Source organism: Crassostrea angulata, chromosome 6 (genome assembly GCF_025612915.1).
Source record: "Crassostrea angulata isolate pt1a10 chromosome 6, ASM2561291v2, whole genome shotgun sequence".
NCBI classification, from domain to species: Eukaryota; Metazoa; Mollusca; class Bivalvia; order Ostreida; family Ostreidae; genus Magallana; species Magallana angulata.
This window is the reverse complement of record NC_069116.1, coordinates 8,668,131-8,692,155: the sequence shown is the minus strand read 5'-3', so window position 1 is coordinate 8,692,155 and position 24,025 is coordinate 8,668,131. Positions and strand designations below refer to the sequence as shown.

The 24,025-nt window shown below is 31.9% G+C and overlaps 1 protein-coding gene across 1 annotated transcript; it reads left to right on the top strand.

Moving 5' to 3' along the window:
- Positions 1-1,510: 1,510 nt before the first annotated feature.
- LOC128186505 (perlucin-like) lies at positions 1,511-19,073 on the top strand. The gene is made up of 5 exons (XM_052856294.1): positions 1,511-1,659; positions 17,457-17,551; positions 17,640-17,730; positions 18,016-18,250; positions 18,839-19,073. The coding sequence occupies exons 1-5, from the start codon at positions 1,611-1,613 to the stop codon at positions 18,882-18,884; spliced, it is 516 nt and encodes a 171-aa protein (XP_052712254.1). The 5' UTR covers positions 1,511-1,610; the 3' UTR covers positions 18,885-19,073.
- The last annotated feature ends 4,952 nt before the right edge of the window (positions 19,074-24,025 follow it).

The following is a 24,025-nucleotide window of genomic DNA, read 5'->3' as shown; positions in this document are numbered from 1 at the left end:
TAATCCGATTTTGTCATTAGCAAACGACGCTTCGCTATGGGAAAGTCAGAACATTTCTGATAAGGCATTAAAATCTTTCTGAAATCGTTGCAGAGTGTATAGGTGTTTTGTAAGCATTTTATTCTGCTCTAAACACAACAGCACCAATGTGACGTCAATTCACTTAATTCTTCAATAGTGATTTTTACAAAACTTTATATGAGTTGGAGTTACTAAAGACTTACTTGGAGTTACTTAAAATCAATAAAAAAAAAAATATAATGAAAATCGAATTAGACTTTTAGTAGGGACTGTTACAAAAATCGTGTGTTTTTCAATTTTTCAATTAAACATGATAGGGAAAAGCGTTCTTGTAAGAGAAAAAATAATTCTGCAATAGAATTTTTATCAAAATTGAAATATGATACTTAAATGATGATTTTGAATTAATATCATTTTATAAAATGACCATTACATCGAATTTGTTTTTATGGGGGCTCCTGTCAAAGTGCAACGTGACGTTATTTTTCTTCAATTATTCATGAGAAGTACTGCGCAAAGTCTAGGAAAAACGCTTTGTAGATCACTTCAAAGTTGATTAATGAAAGCTATGAACAAACTATAAGAGTTTGCTGTACATTTTATTTTAAATAAAATATTTTAATATTTTATTTAAATATATTCAATGCACAGGGATTGTTTTACTATAATTTTTCGATATGAGTATTGATGCGAATCGGAATGTAAATTATTTGTTCACTAGCTCAAACTCTCTACTATTAAATAATCTATGTAGATGCTTATACAAAGCTTTGACATCCCGTAACAAAATTTGTGCATTTTTAGTAATGTTGAAAAACGTATTTCAGCATGTTAGATAACAGCAAGGTCCGTCATTCTTAAAACGAAAACTGCTCAAAAGTAATTTCAAAGATCACCTACTCCAAATATTTTAAAACGCAGTTATGTATGAAATATTTTGAACTGTCGATACGAGTAAGCAAAGAGTCGGCCATATTGCCGAATATTAGTTCTTACAAGACTCCGGCAGTAAAGTGTAATGAGAATGTGACATTTTGTCTGAGGGAAAACAATCAGTAGTAACCACGTGGTCATTTCATTAATTTATTGATAAAAAAGTCGCCGGCATGGCGTCGTCCGTCTGGCCGCCGTTTATTGACAGAGAGACGGTAATTGTTTAATGTAATCCATATACGATTGGTCGTCCATCAGTCGATTTGTCCAAATCGACATAAAACATGTCTGTCGATGCTCGGACAACGATCGGAGATTGTTCGACGGACTTTACAACGACTGTTACTACTACCAGCGCAAAAAAAAAAAAAAATTATAAATATGCTAAACGGACACAAAATTGGTCGGCCGACGAAAAAAAGGTCAACACTGGCCAAGACAAAACTGCCGTCTGTGGTTTTACTATCCTTTATTAAGACTTTTAATGTTGTAATCCTCATTTCCATCAAAGGACCTTTCGATAGTTGTTGGAAATTATAAAGATTACTTTAGATAAAAAAAAATCGCCACAATGAATTAAACCGATTCCCCAGTACGATTCTTATCATTTTTAAGGATTGTAACCACCTGATGTTTGTTCACATTTATCTTTAATCATGTGGCGCAATGGATTCTACTTTTTGTACTTCTTTTTAACAAACTTTGGTAAGTAAAAGATATTTAATACCATGAAGTCCACGTGTTTATAGTTTCATTATGTGTGCCTTAAAATTACTTACAGGTGACTGCTTATATATTTAGTTCTAACACCTTATATTGAAATGTTAACAACATCATGGATGTCAATACAAAGGCATTCATTTCCTAAGAACGATAAGATTTTATTCTTAGGCTTGTGCGCATAATTTGTTCGTATTAAAACTGGATTACTATAATAGCCATTCCATTCTCAAGAACAATATATCAAGTTCCTCGTGGAATCCTTTTGTATATCTACTCCTGAAATCCCTGGTCATGTAGATATGCATTGTGCTATTCTTCACTTGCCCCAAAATAATTATCTCCGTACTAAAAACTGTAGTGTAGTCACAATACAATAAAGGGGGAGGGAATACTGGGGAGGTAATTTGATACTTGAGACACATCCCATGTGACAGCTATAGAGGTTATTGAAAGTTTCCTTTTAAATGCAAAAAAACAAACCTTGAAATTACTGCGGTATTATCACAATATTATCACCAAGCTCAATGTTGATAATTACTAGTAGTTTTTTTTTTCTCCTTATAAGTGTTAAAGAGCTTCTTTTGAATGTCCAAACTATTTTTTTTTTATCTAAAAGGGTCATAGATAGTTCATCGCCGATATAACTACTTAAAATAGGACCAGACCCACATTAATAGCCATTAATATAATTTGGTAAATTATTCCTTAGAAAATAGTTTTGTGCACATATTAACTTTAAACAATTGATTTCGAAATAATTCTAATACTTTTTTTCGAGATGTTTTTTCAAAGCTTAATGAGAACTGTGTTCGGGTATTGTTCACATCATGAATATAAAATACCTATATTCTAATGGTTCCCTTAGATCACTTGAGAGATGATATTCTACGTTGTTGACCGAGGTATCGAAGAAATTTGGACAAGTAAATTTAATCTGAGAGAAAACATGCGAACTTTTAAAGCAATATATCTCGTCCTTGAAGTTTAATTTTTTCAGAGCAGTCATGTCTCCATCGTTACGAACAATATTTCCTATAAACAGTAAAAATATAGACATAACAAAATGTGGAACAAGATATCCTAAATGCTTTTTCCATTTTACGAATAGTATTAGAACTGATTGCAGGCAAAACCATTTTCTTGGCTCTTTTTAATCCAATTTTCTTCAGTCGTATTTTGGAATGAACTTTTATGGAATTTCTATACTCACACGACGACAACACAAAAATAGCAACTTTAAACTAAAATACACTGTTGGTTAAAAGACTCAAACAGTTTTACAACAGTGCCTGCGGTGAGCACCGTTTAAATGATGTTGCGATGGGCTACTTGCACTTTCGCATTTATTGCGAAGATTCAAAATTGGGATAGTGAAAGTGCAAGGGTGCAGAAAATATCCAAAAGCGAACATTTCAAGTGTAAAAAAAATGCATATTTCTCCGCTGCATCTACGCACTTTTGCTTTTTCGCCATTGCATCTTCGCCTTGCAATCAAACTCGCATCTCTGCGACGGTACGATTTTTGTGAAGAGGCGAGGAACTTATCGGAACACCATATTTTGTTGAAGATGCTTTAAAAAAATTTTTAAAGCAATATGTGAAGTTGATTAATATTTACCCTGGCACTTTTTTGTGTTTGTTTTTATGTTGAGTCGTAATAACTTGATCTTATTTCGTAATAACGAGATCTTTTAATTACGAGATATTTTAATTACGAGATTTTTTTTTATATTTGGCCATATTCGTCTTTCATACTTGCCTGCAGTTTGTAATATAGTAAGATTTTTTTATAAGCTAGATATCTGGCCTTTATGTACGATCCTTTTTGTTGTTGGACATGGCTGCGATGGTCCGGTAAGGAACTTAGAAATCAAACCGAAGTCGCGAGATAACTGTTTCAAACATGTTTCAAATATTGATGATGTCTGGACTTTGGGGGCACACGAATTATATAGAATCTTTATAGAACGTTACACTATCTCTCTTCTCAGACATATAACGGTTAAGAAGGAACTGTAAAAACTATGATCCCTCGTTGCTTAACTTCGTGTAAAGTATGCCATCATAGTGGTCATTTTTTAATATTTTGATGTAAGCGAGACGATTCGACGAGAGTTTTAACGATTTCTACGGATGCCCTTGAATTATTCAAAATATACTGATAGATTATAATTAATTCCGGAGAAGGTAAGGTTAAATATATGTTAATCAAATCGTGCTAAATATATATATCGTGTCTGTCTAATGCTCTCATTTGAAAAGGTTCCGTGATCAGACGCAAGGTTTGAATTTGTTAAACTAAAGTAAGGACAGACGAAGAGTGTCAAGGTCACCTTGTTCATTTATTTGTCCTATTGTAATTTACGTTTGTCAGCCGTTCGTTAACAATTCTTGAGATGTTTAATATGTAACTGATATGAAGCAATAATCCTCTAAGTCGCACCTTATTCATTTATTTGTCCTATTGTAATTTACGTTTGTCAGCCGTTCGGCATTAACAATTCTTGAGATGTTAGATATATAACTGATATGAAGCTATAATCCTCTAAGGATAATAAGAATGATTCTGACACAAAAAAGAAAGAAAGAAAGAAAAAATGGCGAGCGACCGTAGGACAGGGGATGCTTACTCCTACTAGGCACCTGATCCAATCTCAATCTTTTTTAGAGGGTCCGTGTTGCTCTGCTTTTAATTTGTATTTCGCTAAATAGATTTTTTAGATGGTTGGCAATTTGTTATTGTCATTTTGTTCTTGAAACTGTTAAAATACATTCCCTATGATATATAAGTATTTCTATCTACTCATAAAAATATGAATAAGTGTTGGGTTGTACAAGTGCTCCTGGAGTAACCCCACCTCTAAATGGAATTGGCTTTTTGATTAGCGTATGACAGTTATGACGGCAGTGTGGAGGGACCAGATGAAAAAATAAATAAATCAAATTTGTTCGGACGAATTAAGATTTGTTCAGACGAATTAGCAATATGTTCGGGCGAATAAGTTATTTGTTCGGAGATTACGAATTGTTCGGGCAAATAAGTTATATGCTTTGAAGAATTTAATATTTGTTCGGACGAATTAGGATTTGTTCAGACAAATTAGTTGGTTGTTTAGACAAATTAGGATTTGTTTGGACGAATTAGCGTTTGTTCGGACGAATTAGCTATTTGTTCAGACGACTAAGTTATTTGTTCGAACGAATTACGATTTACTTGAACGAATAAGTTATTTGTTCGGACGAATTAGGAGTTATTTGTTCGGACAATATATTTTGGTTTTCCAAAGAATGTCATGTGATAACAATAATCAAAACTTTCAGATCCAGAAACTTTATGCAAGCAACAGCATGAATAATGCATAGCCAGCATCTAAAATTTATGTTGTGCTGATGAATTTTCTAGAGCATCTATGTCACGACCTGTAGTCATTATTCAAATTATTCAAACGAAGTAGAAAGAAATGATGAATAGGTGTGTTAAGTTTTGCTAAATGAGGTAGCATTGAAAACTAATGTCTTTTAACCTTTGCAGCTCTTAAAATATAAATTATAAAGACGATGATCTGACAGACTTCATAATTAAAAGTTTTCTGCGGTTTCCCCCCCCCCCCCCCCCCCCTGCAGGATGAAGCTATATTATCATTCAAACGGTATCTCAAAATGCACACTCACAAAAAAAAATAACAAAACTAGAATTCAAGTGTGATTACTGTCATCAATTTTATTAGCATATTTCCAATTAAAATCGAAAAAAAAAAACAGAATTAAAAAAGAATTTCGCATCCGCTATAAAAGGTTATAGCATTCTACATTAGATAGAACTTGGAATAATGGTTGATGAAGGGTGATCAAAAATATATTTTTTAACTATAATAATGTTAAAAAATTTATAGGAGGAACGCATTTTGCTAAGAAAAGTTTGCTTCGTATGAAGCATTCCTCCATGAGTTCACCCTGCTGGTAGTTGTATGTCCATCGACCGTCAGTAAAATGTAAGACTCATGTTTAGGGAAAAATAATTTCATCAATGACAAAGGGAATAAAAACTAGATACGATCTCGTTACAAGTAACGAGTAGGTCTTCCGTTCAGTTTTTAAACGATACGATTAAAATATCAATGGAATTTCACAATTCCCCCCTCAACCACTCCCTTTTAGATACTGTATACGATTGTCAATATCCTTTAAAAAGCTTAACAAAGTGTTTTGCTTTTTCACATACAGCACATTAAAGATTTAAGATTTTAGTACATTAAAGATATAAGATTTTAGTCCCCTAAAATCCCTAACTACGTAATCAATGGGTGTTGCAATGAGTTTCACAAACTGATATTGTTACGATCAACAACTTTGTTTCTATAATGAATTACCAAATCTTTCGTTTTTAAGGTATATGTAAAAGACTTTACGAGTGTCTTGGTCCATAATTCAAGGAGCCAGCCCCTTTTTCTTGAGTTCATTCAAATACCAACAAATACCAACATTTTTTGCTCTTACACGTATTTAAAATTGTTGTTCATTTTTTAAATACAAATGATTGAAATATATTAGGGGCCAGCCCTCTAGATCCTTAATGGGGACAGGCATTGGTCTTTTGATTAGTGGAATCAATTAAAATCATCAATGCAGACATTTTCTCTTCTACAATGCTTAACAAAATATGTCTTCTTCTCTAGATATATTGCGTCAAAGTTTAAGTAATTTGTCCCAAAAAATCCCTTATTACGTAATAAATGGGCTTGGCAATGATTTAACCTGATAGATATTGTCTTGCAAGTACAAAAAAACGTTTAAAAACGTTCGTACTAATGCGTTGCATTGCAATAATTAGGATCGCATTTGGTCGCGTCTGAATAGTGTGCATGCCCACTATTTTGACCGCGACCACAAAAACGCATGCAACGAATGCGAGAGCTCGTGCAACGTAGGCGATAGCTCGCACGAAGCTCAAAAATTCGATCGCAAAGTGTTGTAAATTGTTCGTGCGCCAATTGTGAAAGGGACTTTAGTTAACTAAACGACATAATGTTAATTCTGTACAAAATATGCGTCAGAGAGATAATCGTTAAGATCGTTTAACTAGTTTTTTGCTCGTGCGCAAATGTCATTCCTTGATTTGTAGGGCAACTCTTTTCAGTTGATTTAAAGAAGTCATAACATACCAATGTTAATTAATTGATGTTCATGACATTAATTTATATCATAATTTAATTATAAATATTAAGTGCGGTAAGTTGAACAGAATTAATGTTCTGAACCCACATAAGCAAATAAATTTCTTATTCATGGATAACTAATTGACTTCATATAAGTTAAATAAAATGGAGACGATTTGAATCAAGGAGTAATAAAAGATAGATAAGTTTTACGTGTATTAATTTTGGCAAGATGACAACTGTTTAAAGTACTAAATGAGTTTAAGATAACAAATGCGTAATGCAACAACAAGCGTTTTGTAAACTAAATCCCAAATGGCCTAACGGTCACCAACATGAACGTACGATACAGTAAGGTCAAGGATTAACAAAAAGGGAATGACAACATTATTCTGTTCATTATTGAAAAGAAGGCATTTTCAGCTCATATGGCTTTTGATAATCCCCTACCGGTTTCACTCACAGGATGAATGACCATCTTTAAGTTCTCCTTAAAGATAGCTTAAAGATGCTTAAAGGTAGCTTAAAGACGATCTTTAAGCCACCTTTGAGCTACCTTTAAGCTATATGTGTTGCTTAAAGATGGCTTAAAGAAAGCGTAAAGATGGCTTAAAGGCAGCTTAAAGACTATCTTTAAGCCACCTTTAAGCCACCTTTAAGGACAACTTATAGGTCCTTAATGTCCAAACTTCTTTAAGCTACTTTAAGCTACCTTTAAGCCACCTTTAAGCCATTAAAAAATCTTTTAATTCAATATTGTGGCTTAATTTACCAACAAAATATATTAACTATATGATAATGATAGAAAAGTATTAAAAACGGTTTTTGTTCTAGAAAATAAAATGAAAAAAAAATAATCAAAACGCCGTAGACGAGGATTGAACCCGGGACCCTTCGTTTACCAGCATCACCTCGCTACCTCTGCGCCACGGCTACTTACAAGTATAGGGAGGTTTTTATATTCTATATGTCAGTGGATATTGAATCAATGTATTCAATGTGTATTTTTTACTTGAAAAGATTTTGACTTCCATTCAAATTGTAACAATCAATTATATCTAATTTATAAATTACATGCATGCATATATTTAGAATGAAATACGGAACTTGGTCTTCAGTGAAAAAAAATATATTATACCATAATGGAAACCGTTAGGCCTATTTAGTGAATAAATGTAAAACGAGTAGATAAACGTTCATCTTATTCACAGCTAAATGAAATGCAAGGAAGAAGATGAAATCATTTCTTTTATTAAATGCATTGAAACTATTAGGGTATTAGTTCTACGCAATTTTCCCGGTTTTCATGATCACGGCGCCGTTCCAGTATGTTTAAACATTTACTTGTATACATGATTTTTAGACTATCATTTCTATAACAGACAATATTACCAATAACGGGTGACGTATTTACTGCATGTGGAATTTGCAAATGATGTATACATATACTTGTACATACACTTGTATGATGTACCAGGCCGGGTATGTGATATATTTACTCTTATACATATATTGAAACAATTAACCCCTATTTATGATCACCGGTACAGGAATTAATTAGCCTCTAGATTTTACTCTTTCATACATGTATATTTAATTTGTAGACGTAACATTTTTAAAACACAGAGTTGGGAAATAATTCTTTGAAAATGAATTACAAATGTAAATAAACTTTTATTCACTAGAATTATCTTATACACGTACATACTAAGATTCAACGCCTTTAGAAACACTGACTTGCACCTGGGCACACGACCCACCTGTTGTATATATCTTGTATATTCTGTGTTAGTTCCAGGGGTTTTCTTAAGTTGGACAAACAATAGACTCTAATTAGATATACACAAACATGCACCTGGGCACACGACCCACCTGTTGTATATATCTTGTATATTCTGTGTTAGTTCCAGGGGTTTTCTTAAGTTGGACAAACAATAGACTCTAATTAGATATACACAAACATGCACCTGGGCACAAGACACAACTGTTGTGTTTATCTTGTATATTCTGTGTTAGTTCCAGGGGTTTTCTTAAGTTGGACAAACAATAGACTCTAATTAGATATACACAAACGAACAAAACTATGTCTAGACAAACAAAGCAGTAATATCCTGCCCGATATAACAAAGGCAGTTGAGAGTATTTTCATCTTTAACATGTATCTAGCAGATCTAGAATTAGACCTAGAAATAATTAAAATTGGAAAAAATACATACCTTCAACCGATTATTAAATTAAATCATGCAGTTTTAGTACATTATCTTTATTTTGAATAACCGGATGAACTAAGAGAGAGAGAGAGAGAGAGAGAGAGAGAGAGAGAGAGAGAGAGAGAGAGAGAGAGAGAGAGAGAGAGAGAGAGATTTCACCGATTAATTTATAATAGGAAACAAACATAATTAGATATAATTTCATACACAAATTAAGATACAGAGACTGCGCTCACCCCTACAATAATTTTGAAAAAAAAAATTATAAAGAATTTTATAACGGCAATCTGTGTCCATCGGAGCGGTGTTGATGATAGCGATATGTGTTTAATGGCACAATCTCAGCTTAAAGGTGACTTAAAGGTGGCTTAAAGATTGTATCTCCTTTAAGCCACCTTTAAGGACTTGCTTAAAGATCATTGTTTTTCGCCCTGTGACCGGAGGGGACTACAGCTTTCCTCTGCGTCCGTCAGTCTGTCTGTCCCCTTCATTTTTAAACCCTTTTTAGCTCACCTGAGCCAAAGGCTCAAGTGAACTTTTCTGATCACAATTTGTCCGTTGTCGTTGTCGTCGTTGTCGTCGTCGTCGTCGTCGTTGTTAACTTTTCACATTTTCATCTTCTTCTCAAGAACCACTGGACAGATTTCAACCAAATTTGGCACAAATCACCACTAGGTAAAGGGGATTCAAGTTTTTTCAAATGAAGTGCCACGCCCTTTTTAAAGGGGAGATAATTGAGAATTATTAAAAATTTGTTGGTAGTTTTAAAAAATCTTCTTCTCAAAAACTATTCAGCCGGAAAGGCCTAAACTTGTGTGGAGGCATCCTCAGGTAGTGTAGATTCAAGTTTGTTCAAATCATGGTTTCCGGGGGTAGGGTGGGGGCCACAATTGGGGGATCAAGTTGTACATAGGAATATATGGAGAAAATCTTAAAAAATTTTCTTCTCAAAAACTATTCGGCCAGAAAAGCTCAAATTTGAATGGAAGCATCCTCACGAAGTGTAGATTCAAAAATTTTCAAATCATGGTCCCCGGGGGTAGGGTGGGGCCACAATTGGGGGATCAAGTTTTACAAAGGAATATATAGAGAAAATCTTTAAGAATCTTCTTTTCAAAAACTATTAGGCCAGAAAAGCTCAAATTAAATTGGAAGCATGCTCAGGAAGTATAGATTCAAGGTTTGTTCAAATCATGGTCCCCGGGGGTAGGATGGGGCCACAATTGGGGGATCAAGTTTTACATAAGAATATATAGAGAAAATCTTTAAAAATCTTCTTCTCAAAAACTATTAGGCCAGAAAAGCTCAAATTTAAATGGAAGCATCCTCAGGAAGTATAGATTCAAAATTTTTCAAATCATGGTCCCCGGGGGTAGGGTGGGGCCACAATTGGGGGATCAAGTTTTACATAGGAATATATAGAGACAATCTTTAAAAATCTTCTTCTCAAAAACTATTAGGCCAGAAAAGCTCAAATTAAAATGGAAGCATCTTTAGGTAGTATAGATTCACGTTTCTTCAAATCATAGTCCCCAGGGGTAGGGTGGGGCCACAATTGGGGGATCAATTTTTACATAAGAGTATATAGAGAAAATCTTTTAAAATATTTCTTTTAATAACTATTTGGCCAAGAAATCTCAAATTGGCGTGTAACCATCTTCAGATAATGTAGATTCAAGTTTGTTTAAATCATGATCCCTGGGGGTAGGGCGGGGCCACAATGGGGGATACATTTTTATATATAGAGAAAATCTTTAAAAGTCTTCTTCTCAAAAGTATTAGGCCAGGAAAGCCCAAATTTGAGTGGAGGCATCCCCAGATCATATAGAGTCAAGTTTGTTTAAATAATAGTCCAGGGGTGAGGCCACAATGGGGGATGGAATTTTAAATAGGAATATATAGAGAAAATCTTTCAAAATCTTCTTTTTAAAAACTATTTGGCCAGGAAAGGTTAAACTTGTGTAGAGGCATCCTCGGGTAGTGTAAATTCAAGTTTGCAAAATCACAGTCCCTATTGGTAGGGCGGGACCGTGATGGCGGTTTGAATTTTTACATAGGAAGATATAGAGAAAATCTTTAAAAATATTCTGGGAAAGTTTTTGATCCAAAACTCAGTACTTAGTGTGAAAGCACAGGTTATGAGATTAAAGTAAGATTTAAGTTTGATGAAACCATGATTCCCTGGAGAATAGTGGGGCCACGAAATGGGGGGGGGGGATATATAGGAATAGAGAAAAATCTTAGAGGTACAACAACAAAAGGGGCTTGGTATTTACCAAAAAATAAAAGGTGGATAAAAATTGGCAGATTTTCAATTTTTTTTAGCAAGATCTACTGTACTCAGTTGTCAAGATATTTTGATACTGTAATGCTAATTTGATCAGAATTAAGGCAATTGTTGCTCAGGTGAGCGATGTGGCCCCTGGGCCTCTTGTTTGTTTATGCGTTTGAGGAATAAAATGAAACTTGCCGAACAGCTTCAAAATGATTATCAAACTGCAGATCAAGTTTACACCTTTGTAGCATCTGGTAGACATATTTTCGACAAAATTATTTTTTTATATTCCAATTTCTTCAATAATCGGGTTTGTTATCGGACTCGATTTGTAACAAACAAATAAGTTCTGTAAAATAGTATCCAAGTACTGTGTTGGACATGTTATTGTCAGTATATTTTATTATGTTACAAATGGGTTTGTTATCGGGTTTCGACTGTTAAAGGTTTTATTCGGAGCATTAAAGTAAAACTTGTCAATAAAGTAAAACTTGTCGAATATTACCTTTAATTAAACAGGTAAATCACAAAGAAAATATGTTTCATGCATTTAGAGTAAAATTTTGAGTTATAGTTCGTTTATGGTCTAGAGCAGAATATACATATATTGTATATTTTAAATAGTTGTATGTTTCGTACGGTAGTGGACTTGTATTGCTTATGCAATACTCTTGTTTTATTAATGTCAGATAACTAACTTTAAATTTGTTTAATAAGCATAGAATGAAAGCCCCATTTAATGATAGAATCGATTTAAATAAATAAAAATGTCAAATTCTTGAGGAAAAGCGTATAACGTTTTGGACTTTATTAATTGAATGGAGTATTTTGTGCCTATATTTTACATGCAACTTTATCTAAGAGTCACCCCCTTAAACAACGATTTTCAGTGTCTATAATGTTAACTAAATTTTAGAGACATTAATTGATATTGAAAGAGTTTCTATATTTATTAGGGGGAAAAAAACGAACTGTCAGTGCAAAATTATCATGAAGAAAACTGGAGCAGGTTCATGCTGAATGAATGTGTTCGTAGTGTCTATCTTATCATCATTACGACTGGCCCCAAGGTATCCCACTCCTCAAAGTTGTTGTAACAAGAAACTCTTGTTTAGTATATGACTGAAATCTGTTGACGAAACATTTAAAAATTACAAAGAAAATGAGGGGGGGGGGGGAGGGGGCAGTTTTCAGCCCTCTGAGTTATGATGCATTTAATTAAACCTTTTTGCACCTAATATGCAATTTCAGCCCGACTGACACTTGTTGCTAGTATATTTTTATTAAGCAGATTTATTTCATTAAATACTGTATTCAATCATGCATATTAATCAGACGGATTATACATGTAGTGATTACAAAAACATTATGGCTGACGCAGCATACATGTACATTTTTCTTCGTGACCTTTTTGCACTTTTAATAGTGACACTTTGATTTGTAATAAGAACTTTTTGAATATCAAGAATTTTAAAAATTAGATTCAGTTTGCCTAATTATGTATGCACTATTATTTTGACATAATAAAATATGGGAGTCAGTGATATAAAATTTAAGTTTGAGGGCTTCAAAGGTATACTTCTTGCAAACTTTGGCTTACAAAATTTCATACTTTTTCTGTATATTTGCATGTTTTTCTGCTAAAAGTCTATCACACTCTAAAGATATAATTGTGTACATGTCACATAGAACTTGTAAAATATGTTCCAAACCTATCAAATGTTAAACATGTGCATAATGAATGAAGTATGATAAAAAGACAGGTTTACTGAAATTTTATCAAATTGCTTGAATGTTTCTACCGTTTTTGTGTAAAAATATTCCGCATGAATTTTTTTCCCCAAAACTTGTTTCTTTTTTTTATTTAAATGGGTTTATTTATGAATGCTTTGTACGTATGAAATAATAATATATCTTTTTGTGCTGGTTAAATAAAAAAAAACCATATTCATTTTAAATATAGTGATCACGTGTGCAATGAAATCAACACGTGGCGAATGAGATACCTTCAGTTAAATAATGAATAAAATAAATGTTACTGTTTCCCCTTTGCTAAGCTTTTAAGCGACATATGTCATTAAAGCAATATGACATTTTAAGTGGGAAAAGGTCATATTAAATGTGTCATGTTTAAAAAGAATAAACCTTTCGAGTTCGCTACTTTTTGTACTTCTTTATAATGCATTTTTTGGGAGTTGATTTTAATCAATTCTCTAATGAAGTTACTCTGACAAACTGAAAGTGAAACAGTGTTTGGATCAAAGCACAAATCATCGCCGCTGACATGACTTAGTTCTTGAAAATAATTGATAAATTCAATATAATGTATGCTAAAGCATTGTTTTTCAAGGAAACTTATTTATAAATGCCTTGAAAAAATAGTCAGATTTTAAATGGTACGAACATTAAAGGTATTGTAGTTCTATGTATTCTTACGCCAGAGTTTAATATTGTCTCGTTCAACTCGACGCTCGGCTGTCTCCGTTAATCTCCGACAATCAGAGAATCTTTCTTGCTTGTCGGAGATAAACAGCGATAGCCGAGGGTTTGGTTGAACGAGACTAGAGTTCAATATTGCTAGGATCCATAAATTTTTCAGAAATATTTCTATCACTGATACATAGTTTGGTTGAATTGATTCTATCTTTAAATATTACTTGACAGGAATCATATGGGTTTTTTTCTCAACATTCTTCCGTCGAAAAAGTCCGAAAATTCATATTATAAAAATGTGCGTAATTCAAATACAGATTAAAAACTATCTGTACTTGTTATGCAGAATAATATATCAATGATTTAAAATAAATAAACATCGATAAAATCAACTCCCGTCAGTTCTTCGGTACTTTGGTTAATCATTAGTCTTTCCAAGGAACTCTGAGGATATACAAGGAAGTTTAACGTTTGCATGACATTTTTTGGAATGAAATCGTCGTATAACATGATCAGGAGATCGATGCTGTTGACCTTCGTTGTTTTCCAGATCTGAATCTGTGAATTAATAAAAGTCTTACATAAATATTGATCCTTTGTTAAGGTCAATATTTACTCGTATGATTTTCCTGCATGATAATTTACGAGGAAAAAATTAGAGATCTAATTAGAAGTTAACACAGTTTGTGATGTCTCTTTTGATATATTGGATGACAATGAACAGTTTACAAGTGGCTTTTTTCTAAGATTGATAAAATTAGATAATTTAACATTTTTTATCAACTTTGTTGAAGAAAACATTCCTTGCAGTACAAATACGGCGTCAAAACAGCACAAAACCCAGATACATGTACATATATGTTAGTTCTTTAATTTAGCATGGCGCAGTTTCTTTAAAATCTCAGTATGAACCATGAATTTCAAAAATTAAGATGCTAAAAATATATCTGCATCGTGTGACCTCTAGAACTTAGTTATTCTCATTACATATCATAAAGTTTCCTTAGATAAGTGGTTTCATAACATTGCGATTGTTATAAAATACAAGAAAGACACGATCGCCAATCTGGAGCACGCATATTTTAGCAAATTTCATTGCGCAACCAAACTCTATTGCGATGTTCGGAGCACTTGTGTTCATATTCATATGCTAGATCTAAAATTTAATTGCTTAAAAGTGTTAAGTTTTAAAGATTTTGGGAATCAGTAAAAAAAAAAAGTAATAAAATTAGACACGGTCTCGTTGCGAGCAATAAGGAGTTCTTCCGTTCGATTTTTAGAAGGTGATATGACATCATCGACTTTGGAAAAAGGAGTGGAGTACTAATGCTTTTCATTATCGTTTTTATAAATTATCTTTCGTTGCTCTTTAAAATACTTTCATTTCTTTCAATCGAGATAGAAAAAGATTAAACTTTATTACCTTTAGCCCCTAAACCCTCTAACGAGGTAAACATATGAGATAATCATAACATTGTTACTATATAAAAACGTATTATACCTAATTTTGCTTTTATAACCTTTTAACAAAATATCTCTGAGAAAGGGCTACAAATAAAAGACTTTAAAATCCTCTGATCCCCTAATTTCATAGGTCATTCCTTTTTCTTGATAACAAATGAAAGGTCATTTAATTCTTAACACATTTTGCTCAACAAGTATTTAGAAATTCATTACCGCTTTTGAAATATATGAGAAAGAACGTTTAAGGGGCCGATCCCTTACCTCCTTATTGAGACCGTTTAACGAAATTTTGAAGATTTCATAATATTTTTTACATCATTTTGAAGCATATTTTCTTTTTTGCATTTCAAAATACTTTTCCGTTCTAAGATATGGGCGATCAAAGGTTTGGACTTTTGGCCCCTTAAAACCCCAAGTTACGTAACGCATGATAAAATCAATACATTGCTTGGATGCATAACTATTAGATAAACATATTAGCTTCTCTAACCTTTCACAAGTTATCTCTTAGTAAAGGGCTATAGATAAAAAAAAGTTTTAAAGCTTTTAGTTTCCCTAATTTGAGGGACAAGCACCTTTTTCTTGATATCAAATAAAGATCATTTAATTTCAAACACCTTTTGATCCAAAAACTCGTTACCTTTCTTGAGATATATGGGAAATAGCGTTTTAGGGACCGATTCCTTATCTCCTTATAGGGCCGTTTAACAATATTTTGAAGATTGTATATTGTTTATTACATCATTTTGAGCATCTTTTCTCCTATACTGCATTTCCAAATATGCTTCCTTTAATTTCTGAGATATAAGTGATCAAATTTTTGGACGTTTGACCCCTGAAAACCCATAATTGCGTAACACATGATAAAATCATTACATTGCTTGGATACATAACTGTAATATATACATATTTGCTTCTATAACTATTCACAAAATATCTCTCAGAAAAGGGCTACAGATGAAAGACTTGAGAGCCCTTTGTTTCCCAAATTTGATTTGATGGGCAAACCCCTTTTTTTTATATCAAATGAAAGATCTCTTAAATATAATTTTTTTACATTACATGTTTTAACAAAATATTTTTCAGAAAAGAGATAAACAAAGAAAACGTCAAAAAATTATGAAGATTTTTAAGTCTCAGTTTTTGGGACCAGGCGAGGTTCGACTGAAAATTTCAAGTTTATATCTGCTATAGTTTAAGAGGGGTACTGCCGACAAAATACCCCTCTAAAAATCGCTAAAATGACGATACCTCAAAAGCAGAATTGACGTCATCAATAAAAAATAATTCTAATAAGATTCAGATTATTATCTATTTTATCGCAAAGTTTCATGAAAATCGATCGTGTAGTTTCCGATCGCGAGATCTCGCGTGTACAAAATTTGTAAGAAAAAAGTAATAATATAGAAGAATAGGAAAAAAGAAACACGGCATTAACTAAAAGGTCTTCCGTTACCAACAAAAGACCTTATAAATACACGTGAAGCCGCACAGAAACGTAACGTAATAGGTTTCATCTTCTTTTGCACGGGATTCTTAAACCTTTTAGTTTAATAGTTGTACTTTTGAACAAAACGAACTAATATTGGAATTAACATGTATATGTTTAAATGTAATAAGGTGATTTTTAGTCTGTTGTCACACAGGGTAACATGCATCTGCAACATTAAATACTTCTCAGATTCTGAAGGGTAACATTTATCAAGTTCTTGCAATTGCATTTAGTATTATGTATTTCATTTCTTATTTAATTTTCAACTATTTGCATGTTTTGTTGGTTTTGCAAAGAATTTATAGAAAAAAAACAGAGAAGCAACATTGACCTCTCTATAAATCTTTTAACACTCAGCATCACTATCGATCGTGGAGATGTTGAAAAAAAATTTCCAAAGGAGCCCGGGTGTCCCACAGGAACGCATCAAATCTATCTTTTAATTTTATAAATGGTGCTTTGGCCTTAAATTATTATTAAATAAAAAAAATCCAAATTATTTATGTTTTATATTTGGAGGTATTTTATTACATTATGCAAAACTCTACGTCTTTGGAGATAATCATAGTCCTTAAATAACCACAACCATCGAACTCTTAAATAACCTGAGTTAAACTGACAGCAAATTATGCTCTTTTATTAGGTAAAGGGATACCCTGTAAACTATGTGTTTCTAAAAATCAATCTAAAAATATTGTTTCAGTAATGATCAGCATACAATTAGCATAGTTATTATTATTTCGTCCTAGATCAGTATCTGTTCTGTTGTCCAGAAGGATGGGTGAAGGGGAGCTACTCTTGTTATTATCCAAGCAGAGAAAACGCCACCTGGACCACTGCAAATGTAACTTAACACACTCTCTCTCTCTCTCTCTCTCTCTCTCTCTCTCTCTCTCTCCACTTATAGTTTCTCTTCTCTTTTTACGATCTAGGCAAAATGTCGTCTAATGTCAAGCAATCTAGCAATTGTAAACAACAAAGCTGAAAATAACTTTTTGATTGGGATAGTTAAAGAATATGCTCGTAAGTAAATCTGCTTATTAAAGCATAACATATACACTTTTTAAAAGCAATATATTTTTCTTATCTACAAATTGTAAACGAAGATACCTATGGTTTTACATGTTTTTTTGTTTCATTCTTTAACGGACAGACGTTCCATAATTGAAAAGTGGTTATAATTAAAGCATTATGTATTAAATGAGCCATGAAATTGCAATTTCAATTAAATAGTGTCGAACTAAAGAAAAAATATCCGGAAATGCGACCAATAAATCCCAACTTTTTTTCTACTCTATCTCAATACAGAAGCCTATATTCACAACTTCTGGCTGGACGCTAATGATATAGAACGGGAGGGACACTTCATATGGCAATCTACACGACAACTTTTAGTATACAAAAACTGGAACGTCAATGAACCCAGTGGGGGGACCGAGGACTGTTTGGAGATGTTGTTCAAAGAATACGTTGACGAACAACATGTTGGGCAGTGGAATGATAAAATATGTAGTCATGAAAACCATTTTATTTGTGAAAAAAGGTAGTATGATTATTTTCAGATCTCATGAGCCAATTACAGTACCAATCCTTTTTCTCGTTTTTTTTTGTTTACAATTGCTAGTAAAAAAAAATTACAGATTTGCAAGCGTATTTGAAGTTACATTCTAAATCTACAAAATCACCTTTTTGACATCTAAAAAAAATAATCTAAGTTAAACATTCATATACAAAAAACCTAACTTTTGATGTTTAATATAATATGAAGTATACTTTGAGTGCATGATAGTACTTTTGTAAATTAAAATCTAATTAAAATTACAAAACAGCTTGGTGACCATGTAAGTTCAGTTTTATTTTTTTTTCAAATTTTTTCCTTTACCCTTCTTGAATTAAAAGTTAAATATTTAAAAAAATACATTTTGAAAGAATGCAATGATTAATTGGAAAAAGTTACCTGTCTGAGCGATGTGACGATACTTCTACCGTTATAATGATTCTTAAAAGAAAAAAATCATCCAATAAACATACTGTATTTCAAAAGATGAGTAAAAATCTCTTTAGCCATTTTATTCATCAAGATATAATACTTTAATTTGTCATAATCATAATATTAAATAATTTATTTCAGTATCGAAAATGGTGGATCGTCTCAACCACTGGATATCATAGGATAATTTCAATAAAGATGTGGAGGTAGTCACAGGTGTTGAACATTTCCAATTAAATATTTATTGTGACCGGCATAAAACACAATGATGAAGATACGTGTTAATTACCTGTAAATTCATATTGAATATGGACGGTTTTCTTTATTTGAACAGAAGTAATGTAATTTGTTGGTCTATTAAACATGTTATATATGATGTCAGTTTGCTCATCCTGATAACCCCAAAAAACTAACCAAATGAGATAAAGTTCCTTGTTTGGCGCAAAACATTTGACAAACAGTGCTACATTTAATTAACTTATTCATTTTTTTTTTTATATTAAGGGCAATAAGTGAAGCATATGTCGAATTTGGTTAACACATATTTTACACCGGCACTTGAGACACGTACTTTTCCGTTTATTTCAAATATTCTCTTTCAATAACAGAAGTATCATTTTTCATTTACAAAAAACTCCGCCCAATACTTCAAAATTGAAATCCCTTAAAATACATGGATACAGTTAGAATCATCTTCTGCTTCAGTTGGTCACTTTATTTTCAAAATCTATCTGTATGTAATGAGAAAAAGGTATTTCCAAAGACTCAATGCGATTTTTAAAAAAAGATATAAAAATCTAAGCTTCGTTTCCCTTTGCAATTAAAAGATTCTTTTTGATTCCCTTGCTGTTGATTTTGTTTCAAATAATCAACGCTAATTGTCAATCATTACAAATAAAAAAGACCTGAAGTACTGACTCTGGTCATGATATGCCAATTTATTGAGAATGATATATAATACATGGTAGATTTATTTTATAATTTATCGGTAGAAGGAGGCTGCTGTCTGTTGTTGTGGGATCTCAATCGTTATAACTGGACATTAATATTAATAAATCGGTCCAAGCGCATGCATTTTTTGGGGATGAACATGTTGCTGTAGTATTTATGCTTGACTGTTTGCTTTTGATTTTATTTTAAGGAAAATAGTCAGTATAACCCGAAAACGGCACACGACTGCACTGCGTTCATGGGGAAAGGACCTTGAGAATTTAAATAATGTTCTAAAAAAATCCTAAAAGTTATTTTAGAAATATTCCTTGCCTTTTTTTTTAAATTAATCACGAAAGAAGGTGTTTTACATACAGCTTTCTTTTTACATTCAAATTAAGATTGATCGCTGCAGTCGACATGATTTATGAATTAATTTTTAACAACACACATCAGAAGAACTAAAATGGTGACTTTTAAAAATTTACTTTTGAATATGAGTGTTAGGTACAAGCTAGAGAATTAATTATTTTAAGCAGTTGTATATTAACACTTTTGAAGAAAATGATTGACATTCAAATACTTGATCGCTGCAGTCGACATGATTTATGAATTAATTTTTAACAACACATATCAGAAGAACTAAAATGGTGACTTTGAAAAATTTACTTTTGAATATGATTGTTAGATACAAGCTAGAGAATTAATTATTTTAAGCAGTTGTATATTAACACTTTTGAAGAAAATAATTGACATTCAAATAATACTATCTTCCATTAATATAGGGTGTTTTGTAGCAGATATAATCTATTTATTATACTGTGGTTTCATCAATTTTCGTTGAATACCAATTTTCGTGGATTTCGTTGTTTAGTTGATCCACGAAATTAAATATTCATTGAAGTGCATTTTTTATTAACATTTTGTATTGATAGGGTCATTGGCCACGAATTTACGTATCCTTGAAACTGTGATTTTCACTTTATCCACGAAAATTGATGCCCTTGAAAATTAATGAAACCACAGTAAGTCAATATTAAGCAATTTAACAACTATTTATTAAAATAACTAATTTAGTACTTAAATTAAGTTGTGGAGACTTGTTTGTTAACATAATAAAGTACTGATTAATCTTTTACACGGACAAAACGAATATAAGTTCTAACAACTTTGCAATTTCTTACCTCGTTGGGAACTTTTCTTTATATCTGTAGGATTCAGTTCATTGTACATATGAAATGGTGATATATTCATCCAGCAAAGTTGTCATGAATGAAGTATGTATTTGATCAATATATTTCATTTATTTGATCCTTAACGAATGATCTTGAATATAATTTCAAATTGTAAGTATTGTCTAACATAATAGCGATGTTTTACAACAACAGCTTGGATACGCATCTGATACGGTTTGGATGTGGTTGATATGTTGTTATCCCTAAAAAGAACAGAGGAGAGTGTCAGGTTCGGCCCGTTTATTTATTAGCAGGCACACATATTATTCAGAATGCTCTGGATTTCATAATTCCGGGAAGTAGAGTCATCTCCCATGAAACATTAAAAAAAAATATAATGGGGTTCCTGCAAACGGCCTTACAGTTCTACAATGTGAGTGCAACCAGTTTTTTTTAGTTATCCTTTCGTAAAGGGGATATAGCATCGCTACTGTGCGATATACATGCCGTCACTGCAAATCATGCTTTCAATATTATGGAGATCGTCATGTGATAGACATATGAAGTCACATTGTTTAAAAAATAAACATGCACGATTATAAATATTATTTCAGAATAACAAAAAAATACACATCATATAGTCGCTTGCCATAAAAGTAGTAGAAAGTTATCTGTTAAGGTGTTTATATGATGTATTGCTTTTTAGGTTAAAAGTGAAAAAAAAAAATTCTTACATTGTTTTATATAGTTTTATTGTGCTCCTCAAGTTTTAACACATATTTTCTTTATAATTTAAAATTGAAGAAAGTATTCTTTTGAGATGTCAGTAACAAAATTGATATAACTATATATACATTTTTATTTTTTTTTATGTGATAACACAAACGTATCAATTTTGTATACTATATTCAGTCCAATAAATTCAAATGACGTGTAATTGAGGTGCAAGTGGGGTTTGCTTATTTGTATTCAAATATTTAATCGTACAATTGCTGTGAATTAAATTAATATAAGTAATATGGAATCATTCTTTGGATACTGTGAGGTGATAATTTCACTTCGGGCTTTATTGGATTTGACCACGCCCCGACCAAAATTATCAATTATATACTAAATATACCATTTTATCAGAAAAAAACATGCTATAGAAATGAACTTAGTCATCCACATTTAGTCCCCTTCGAACATGTGGAAGTATTTTGTTTTCATGACGTTTATGAAACTGTCGGACAGGAAAGAAAAATTCACCGTCTGTTTATTAAGTTCTTTTGATCTTTTGCATGCTGTGTAATTGAATGGTCAACTATCTTTTAAAAAGATGTATCTTCGATTGCACACCGATAAAATGCAAACTGCTCCATTTATGTCTAAAATATAAAAAATGCTATATCTTTAAATTATTCAAACCGTACCATTTGCACAATTTATATTTTACCATCCAAACCGGAATAATATAATTTTCCAAACCGTACTACTTCTTTGGCAGGTGCATGAAGTTATTGCTATTATTATACATATCAATATATTAAAAAGATATTTAAATGATTTCATTTTGTTAGTGTAGTGTTTTAAATTAATTTTGGCTGCTTCAGATATTTAGTAGGTGTTATATTATCTACGTTATCTCGAAATAGATCTTGGTTTTTGCATTTAAATGACACGTTAACGATTGATATTCCTTTAAAGTAGTCGTTATTATTTACGATGAACAAAAAAAAACGCACACTTTTTTCAACTGCAAAACCTTCAGAAAAATATGAATGATTATTACGATATTTTAATTAATATATACCTCGTTGTCGATAGAAAAAAGGACACAACACTCATTGTTTTTGAAGTGGATACGCCATTTTAACGTTATCCAAACATGTCACTACCGGCGCGGATACACGACAGTGATAATAACGATTTAAGCATATTACACAATTTTGTACCTCATGTACATGTACCATTGTATTAAAATGGTTTAAGTGAAAATACGAATTGAAATTAAAACGTTTGAGAATCAGTAAAAATAAACGAGTCGCCGCAAGGATTCGTAACCAATTGGTACTGTCTTTTTTCACGGGATTCTTGAATGCTTTAGTTTAATACATGTAGTTATAATTTTGCATGAATCAAAGTTACAATGCAATTTATTTAGTAAAGTTTTGGTAGATTTGAATAAATCAAAAACATTCAGGTGATTTTTCGTCTGTTGTTACACAAATAGACGTAAATCTGCGCAATAGATACCTCTTAGATTCTGACGGGTAACATTAATCACGTGATTTAATTGAGTTTCATGATAAATATGTTATTTTGGATATTTGTTTGTTATTTTTCATTTTTATTATATTAACTTTTTAAATTCTGTTTATCAAATGATTAATAGAAAAAACAGAGAAACAACAATGAACTCTTTTCAAATTTTCAAACATCCAACACCATAATCTACCGTTCGTTGAGATATCAATAAAGCTAATTTCAAGCAAAATTTCTCTAACACAGCACTTAAGAAATGCATGTTGATATTAAATATGGTCATTTTTTTATCGGTCACAAATAATGGAATTTTGTTGGTATATTTATAAAAAAAAAGTTTTAACAATCAATAAAAATATATTTAAAAAAAACAGTTTGAAATCAAGAATACGAAAAAATGAAACAAAGTTCCTTGTTCAGTGCAAACAAGCGATTAATAATGCATTAATTACTACACTAATTCAGGTTTCAGCTCACCTGAACCAAATATACAAGTGAACTTTTTTGATTACCCGTTGCTCAACGTCTCTCTGTTCGTCCGTCCATCTGTCTCTCCTTAAACTTTCACATTTTTTACTTCTTCTCAAGAACAATATATTGGGCCAAACTAAGTACAAAAAGGAATTTTTGAACTGTTCAAATAAAAGGCTAAACCTTTTTTATAATGAGATAATTGCGACACAGTGAAAATAAGGTGCATATTTTAAAGAAAAATCTTTTCAAGAAATATAAAAACAGTAATGCTAATATTAACACCAAGGCCTGCAAACCTTGTTAAACCAAATTAAAAAAAAGTTTAAAGATTCTTTTCTAAAAAACTACAATGCTACAATTTATTAAATAACTATATTTAATAAATTCTTCTTCTGTAAATAATGTAGATTGTAATGTGTTTAAATTGTTCATATCCCCCGGCCAAAACTAGGCTCCAAAATGGGTTCAACGTTCAACATAGAAATATATGAAGAGGATGTTTAAA